The sequence below is a fragment of the Cebus imitator genome, unplaced genomic scaffold, assembly GCF_001604975.1.
Source record: "Cebus imitator isolate Cc_AM_T3 unplaced genomic scaffold, Cebus_imitator-1.0 Scaffold427, whole genome shotgun sequence".
Classification (NCBI taxonomy): Eukaryota; Metazoa; Chordata; class Mammalia; order Primates; family Cebidae; genus Cebus; species Cebus imitator.
Genome location: NW_016107742.1, coordinates 187,621 through 195,244, shown reverse-complemented (window position 1 = coordinate 195,244; position 7,624 = coordinate 187,621). Strand labels below are relative to the sequence as shown.

The 7,624-nt window shown below is 42.3% G+C and overlaps 1 protein-coding gene across 8 annotated transcripts in view; it reads left to right on the top strand.

The window, feature by feature from the left end:
• Window positions 1-7,624, top strand: part of GON4L (gon-4 like) — a 105,409-nt gene that overhangs the window by 28,442 nt on the left and 69,343 nt on the right. For all 8 annotated transcript variants that reach the window (XM_017509939.1, XM_037731884.1, XM_017509942.2 and 5 more), the window contains 3 exons: window positions 3,383-3,574; window positions 6,266-6,456; window positions 7,176-7,250. In XM_017509939.1, the coding sequence (XP_017365428.1) occupies window positions 3,383-3,574; window positions 6,266-6,456; window positions 7,176-7,250 (458 nt within the window). The remainder of the gene's footprint in view (window positions 1-3,382; window positions 3,575-6,265; window positions 6,457-7,175; window positions 7,251-7,624) is intronic.

Here is a 7,624-nt window from a genome sequence, read left to right as displayed (position 1 = left end):
TAGAGACGGGGTTTCACCATGTTGACCAGGATGGTCTCGATCTCTTGACCTCGTGATCCACCCGCCTTGGCCTCCCAAAGTGCTGGGATTACAGGCTTGAGCCACCGCGCCCGGCCCTAGAAATGACTTTTTATTTATTTATTTTGAGAGATACAGAGTCTTACTCTGTAGCCCAGGCTAGAGTGCATAGTACAATAATGGCTCACTGCAACCTCTAACTCATGGCTTCAAGTAATCCTTCTGCCTTGGCCTCCCAAAATGCTGAAATTACATGCATGAGGCCACAAATGACGTTTTTTTAGTCAGGGTCCCACTGTGTTACCCAGAGTGGAGTATAGCAGCGCAATCATGGCTGACTGCTGCCTCGACCTCGCAGGCTCAAGTGATTGTTCCACCTCAGCCTCCCAAGTAGCTCGGACTACAGGTGCATACCACCATGCCTGGCTTATTTTTGTATTTTTTGTCGAGACAGGGTTTTTCTGTGTTAGTCAGGCTGGTATTAAACTCCTGAGCTCAAGTGATCTGCCCAGCTCAGCCTCCCAAAATTCTGGAAGTACAGCCATTAGCCACCATGCCCAGCCTACAAATGACTTTTTAAACAAGCATACCAGAACTTTTAATCTAAGCAAGTATTGCGCTTCAAAATGCAGAGGTTCACTTTGGTAGGCAGAGCTTCTTCCACCAACATTTTTGCTACTTAAAAAATTTTTGATATTAAAAAAAATAGATTTGATACAAAAGTTAGCTGGGCATGGTGTCGTGCGCCTGTATTCCCAGCTGCTTGAGAGACTGAGGCAGGAGAACCGTTTGAACCTGGGAGGTGGAGGTTGCAGTGAGCCAAGATTGCGCCATTGCACTTCAGCCTGGTGACAGAGCGTGACTCCGTCTCAAAAAAAAAAAATTGGGGTCAGGCATGGTGGCTCATGCCTATCCCTGTACATTGGGAGGCTGAGGTGGGAGGATTGCTTAAGGCCAGGAGTTTAAGACCAGACTTGGTAACATAGTGAGACCCCATCTCTATAAAAATAAAATAAAATTAGCTGGGCATGGTGGCAGAAGCCTGTAGTCTCAGCTGCTTGGGAGGCTGAGGTGGAAGGATCACTTGAGCCCAAGAGGTTGAGGCTGCAGTGAGCCGAGATCATGCCACTGTACTCCAGCCTAGGGGACAGACCAAGACCCTATCTTAGCAACAACAAAAATTGGAACTACTTTTTAAAACTGTCCCTGCCAAAACATTATCAGCTGTACCACAAAATCATTTTTCGTGTTCTATATAGAGAAAATGTTCATTTTTTCTACAACCTTTTTTTCCTCTCTGATTCCACATTGTTTTTCAATTTAATTCCCCTCCCTAGAACCCTTTAGGATCCCACCTTCCATTATATATGTGTTGGATGCTAAAAGACCTCAGAAAGAGAAGCTGAGCGGGCTAAGAGAAATAGAGAAAAAAGGCTGGGTGCGGTGGCTCACACCTGTAATCCCAGCACTTTGGGAGGCCGAGATGGGTGAATCACTTGAGGTCAAGAGTTCGAGATCAGTCTGGCCAACATAGTGAAAACCGTTTCTACTTAAGATACAAAAAAAATTAGCTGGGCATGGTGGTGGGCGCCTGTAATCCCAGCTACTTGGGAGGCTGAGGAGGAGAATCACTTGAATTCAGGAGGTGGAGGTTTCAGTGAGCTGAGATCATGCCACGCACTCCAGCCTGGGCAACAAGAGCGAAACTCTGTCTCACCAAAAAAAAAAAAAAAAAAAAGAAAAACCTTATTCAGACATTCAGAGCATATCTGTAACTTATTTACTGCCAGCCAAAGAACTGTATGTTGATAACATCATCAAAATTACTATTTATTTATTTCTTTTTCTTTTCTTTTTTTTTCTTCATATGAGCTGTGGCTTTGTTGTATATATATATTTTTTATTTTTGAGGCAGAGTCTCTTTCTGCTGCCAGGCTGGAGTGCAGTGGCGCAATCTTGGCTCACTACAACCTCCATTTCCTGGTGATTCTTGTACCTCAGCCTCCCAAGTATCCTGGGATTACAGGTATGTATCACCACACTCACCTAATTTTTGTATTTTTAGTAGAGACAAGGTTTCACCATGTTGGCCAGGATGGTCTTGATCTTCTGACCTTGTGATCTACCCACCTCGGCCTCCCAAAGTGCTGGGATTATAGGCATGAGCCACTGTGCCCCGCCAAAATTAACATTTTAAAAATTAATTAATTTATTTTTTGGAGACAGAGTCTCGCTCTGTCACCCAGGCTGGAGTGCAGTGGTTTGGTCTCGGCTTACAGCAACCTCTGCCTCCTGGGTTCAAGCAATTCTTGTGCCTCCTGAATAGCTGGGATTACAGGCTCCTGCCACCATATTAGGCTAATTTTTTGTATTTTAGTAGAATACATACAGGGTTTTATCATGTTACCCAGGGTGGTCTTGAATTCCCAAAGCTTGGGCAATATGCCCTCCTTGGCCTCCCAAAGTCCTAGGATTATAGGCATGAACTACCATGCCTGGCCAATGATAACATCAAAAATTAGCTGAGAACAGTACAAATCAACTAATTACAAGCTAAAATCATGCTACTCGCTTTTAGGAGGCAAATAAAGAAAAAAGCATAAGTGGAAATTAGGGTATGTAAGTCAACTTCAGAAGAACAAGTAAAATTCTATTAGAATAAACACCATTTAAGAGGGAGAGCATCTGGCTTTTTTTTTTTTTTTGGAGGCAGGGTCTTGCTGTGTTGCCCCATCTGGAGGGCAGTGGTGCAATTATAGCTCCCTGTAACCTCGAATCCTGGGCCTTAAGCCATCCTCCTAGCCCAGCCTCCCAGGTAACTAAGACTACCAGACCGGCATGCACCATCACCCCTTGTTTCTTTGTCTTTTTAATGCTATCCTCACCTACTCCCACCTAAAAAGGTTTATGAAGTGTTGAGGTGAGAAAATCATCTAATGAACTGTAGAACCATATGTTTATAATTTTATGGTGACAGTTACTCTTCTGTCAAGTTGATTTACAAAGTCAGGGCATTTTAATATTCTATCTATAGTTGATTAAATATGGCATTAATGGTCATCTATATAAAATGTCATCAGGAATTTCCTCTACAATTATGAGTCTGATTTTTCATAGGAAAAAATGCAAAATTGAAATCATGTTAGAAATAAAAAGGCGTTAGCAATTACCTAGTTTAACTCCCTGACTTTACAAATGAGTAAATTGGATCTGAGCTTTGATTTAAAAGAGGAAAATGCCTATATAGTATATGTTTAATTCATGAAGTTGTCCAACTAAAAAGACTATAATAAGATGCTGAATTCTACAACAGATTATGATTGAGAATGGGCAAATTGTGGAGCAATATTTGTGATTCTTCCAGGGAAACCTCAAATGCATTCTGAAGGGGAGATACCTTCACTGCCATCAGGCAGCCAATCTGTAAAACCAGGAACCCAGCCCAGGAAATCAACCCAGTTAGATGTTTGTGCCTTTTCTCAAGAAAAGCCACCTAGGACTCTGATTCACCAACCTGACGAAGAGATAGAAGATGGTGGACTCTTTATTCCAATGGGTAGGCTTTCTTTTTCTTTTTAATTAAATAAAATCTATTGAAGTATAATATGTGGAAAACTGCACATATCCTAAGATAGCCTGAATTCACTATGTTATCACAAATTTAATACACCCTTGTAAGCAGGACCCAGATCAAGATACAGAATGTTATCAGTACGCAGGAGTCCATCTTGTTTTCCCTTCCAGTTACCCCCTACCCGTAGGTTAACCACTATCCTGATGTCTAACAGCATATATTGGTTCAATTGTTTTGTCTTTTTTTTTTTGAGACGGATTTCGCTCTTATCACCCAGGCTGGAGTGCAATAGCATGATCATGGCTCACTGCAAACTCCGCCTCCTGGGTTCAAGCGATTCTCCTGCCTCAGCCTCCAGAGTAACTGGGATTATAGGTGCCCACCACCACACCATGCCTGGCTAATTTTTTTTTTTTGAGACGGAGTTTCGCTCTTGTTACCCAGGCTGGAGTGCAATGGCGCGATCTCGGCTCACCGCAACCTCCGCCTCCTGGGTTCAGGCAATTCTCCTGCCTCAGCCTCCTGAGTAGCTGGGATTACAGGCACGTGCCACCATGCCCAGCTAATGTTTTGTATTTTTAGTAGAGATGGGGTTTCACCATGTTGACCAGGATGGTCTCGATCTCTTGACCTCTTGATCCACCCGCCTCGGCCTCCCACGGTGCTGGGATTACAGGCGTGAGCCACCGCGATTATTGTTAGAGATGGGGTTTTGCCATGTTGACCAGCCCGGTCTTGAACTCCTGACCTCAGGTGATCTGCCTGCCTCGGCCTCCCAAAGTGTTGGGATTACTGGTGTGAGCCACTGTGCCTGGCATTGTGACTACATTTATTCTCTCAATGTTGTTTTTTTTTTCTTTTTGAGACAGAATCTTACTCTGTCACCCAGACTAGAGTGCAGTGATGCAATCTCAGCTCACTGCAGCATTCCCCTCCTGGATTCCAGTGATTCTCAGCCTTTGGGGTTGCTGGGATTACAGGCACGTGCCACCATGCCCAGCCTCAACATTGTTTTATATTTTTGAAATTCATCCACATTCTTGGATGTACTTGTAGATTGTTCATTTTCATTGCTGTGAATCATTCTGTTTGATTATTTTGTGTATCTTTTATTTTCTTTAATTTCCTTCTTCTTTTTTTTTTAAGAAATAGTGTCTTAGGCTGTGCGATGTGGCTCACTCCTATAATCCTAGCACTTTGGGAGGCAGAGGCAGTTGTATCACCTGAGGTCTGGAGTTCAAGACCAGCCTGACCAATATGGTGAAACCCTGTCTCAACTAAAAATACAAAAAAATTAGCTGGGCATGGTGGTGGACGCCTGTAATCCTAGCTACTCTCAGGAGGTTGAGGCAGGAGAATTGCTGAAGCCTGAGGCACAGGTTGCAGTGAGCCAAGATAGTGCCACTGCACTCTAGCCTGGTCGACACCATGAGACTCCATCTCAAAAAAAAAAGAAATAGTGTCTTGCTCTGTCACCCAGGCTAGAAGTTCAGTGCCACAATCATAGCTCACTGCAACCTTGAACTCCTAGGTTCAAGTGATCTTCCCACCTCAGCCTCCCCAGTAGCTAGGACCAGAAGTGCATGCCACAATGCCTGGCTAATTTTCATTTTGATTTTATGATTATTATTTTTTTAGAGACAGTTCTCAATATGTTTCCCAGGCTGGTCTTGTATTTCTGGGCTCAAGCAATCCTTCCTCCTTGATCTCCCAAAGTGCTGAGATTATAGGCAGGAACCTCCTCATCTGGACTGCTTTACCTTTTCTTTAGCCATTGAATTCTTTTTGTTTTGTTTTTTCTTTTTGCTACTTTGTGCCCTTTGTTACCCATTCAAATCTTTCTTGTTTTTTTTTGAGATGGAGTGTTGAGCTCTCATTGCCCAGGCTGGAGTGCAGTGGTGCAGTCGTGGCTCGCTGTGACCTCTGCCTCCTGGGTGCAAGCGATTCTCCTGCCTCAGCTTCCCGAGTAGATGGGACTACAGGCATGCACTGCCACGCCTGGTTAATTTTTGTATTCTTTCTTAAGTAGAGACGGGGTTTCACCATGTTGCGCAGGCTGGTCTTGAACTCCTGACTTCAAATGATTCACCTGCGTCGGCCTCCCAAAGTGCTGGGATCACAGGTGTGAATCACTGCGCCTGGCCCCATTCAGTTTTTGCATTTTTAGTAGGGATTTAGTTTTACCATGTTGGCCAGGCTGATCTTGAACTCCTGACCTTGTGATCTGCCCATCTCGGCCTCTGAAAGTGCTGGGACTATAGGCCTGGACCTGGCCAAGTTACATTTTTAAAAACTAAATGTTAGGTTTATTGAGGTATAAAATAAAATGTATCTGATGAGTTTTGAAAAATATACACAGTTGTATTAACTGCTACCACAATCAATGTGGAACATTTCTGTCACGCCAAAAGTTGCCTAATTCCCCTTTGTGATAGCAAATTCCTCGTTCTCAAACATTGGCAACCACTGATTTGATTTCTGTTTTTACATTTTTGCATGTTCCACAATGTTCCATACTGTGTATACCGTCATATAATATGTGTCCTTTTTCATGTGTTTTCTTGCACTTAGAATAATGCCTTTGAGATTTATCCACTTTACTGTTGGCTTTCTGGGCTAAGTTTCTGGAGCAGCTGTTTTAGAATTCTGGTGATGTTCTTGGTGTATTTGCAGAAGAACAAGACAATGAAGAAAGTGAGAAAAGGAGAAAAAAGAAAAAGGGTACCAAGAGAAAGCGAGATGGAAGGGGTCAAGAGGGGAACTTGGCTTGTGACCTGAAACTGGATGACATGCTTGACCGTACCTTGGAGGATGGTGCCAAGCAACACAATCTAACAGCAGTCAATGTCCGAAACATTCTTCACGTAAGACTGGGCAGCTATATAAATGGAAGGGAAATTTTCGTGGAAAGTATATAAAAATACTTAGCAAATTTTTAACTTTTGGTATATGAATTACCAATTTTGTGGGTTGCCTGTGACAAAATATTTTACATTTTTACATGTTTAAGATAGCTTTCTCCTTGTACTCAGTACAAGTTTGAAATATGAGCACATGTTAAAGAAGAATTTAATTGGGAAGGTAAACTGTTCCTGTTTCTTTCTACTGATTTGCATATTAACTGTATTATTTAGCAGATTTAGTGATGATAATGTTCGTGGTGGGTTTACTCTTTTGTGGGTTGATGTATAAAAAGATGCCCAGTTAATAGTTTATTGCACTTTGTACATATGTAAATACTCTTCTTGAACAGCCATTTGCAGAACATTTGTTCTTTGTTACTCTTTCTCATAAGCATATAATTACCTCAGTATCTCCTTTTATGTGAGCCATTCTTGTTCCTAGTAGCAGCTAATGGGATTGGTTCATTTGCTGCTACATTGTTTGAAGCTCTGTGCTTCTGGCCAAAGCTTACATCTGCCTTCTCTGCTTTCAGTTGCCTTGCTTTATCCCAGCCTGATGCTGTTCGAGTATATGGTTCTCATTTGTCGTGTAAATAGGTCTAACAGAGTTAGATGGAGAGATGAATATTGTCTAGGTGACAAACCCTTGTTGCATAAAGTGAAATTTCATCTTTCTTCAGGAAGTGATCACAAATGAACATGTGGTAGCTATGATGAAAGCAGCCATCAGTGAGACAGAAGATATGCCAATGTTTGTGAGTAGTTGATTGTCACTCTTTTAATGTCTTGGAATAGAGTTATCTATAAACTGGCTAAGGGTAGGAGATCACTTGGGAGTTTGTAAACAGTTTGGCAGCTGGGGTTAAAGTTAGCATTTCAAAACACAAGAATTACATGGTAACTTTTACTTATTTATTATTTTATTATTTTTATTTTTATTATTTTTTGAGACAGTGTTTCGCTCTTGTTGCCCAGGCTGAAGTGCAATGGTGCAATCTTTGCTCACTGCAACCTCCGCCTCCTGGGTTCAAGTGATTCTCCTGCCTCAGCATCCCAAGTAGCTGGGATTACAGGCATGCGCCTCCACACCCAGCTAATTTTGTATTTTTAGTAGAGATGGAGTTTTACC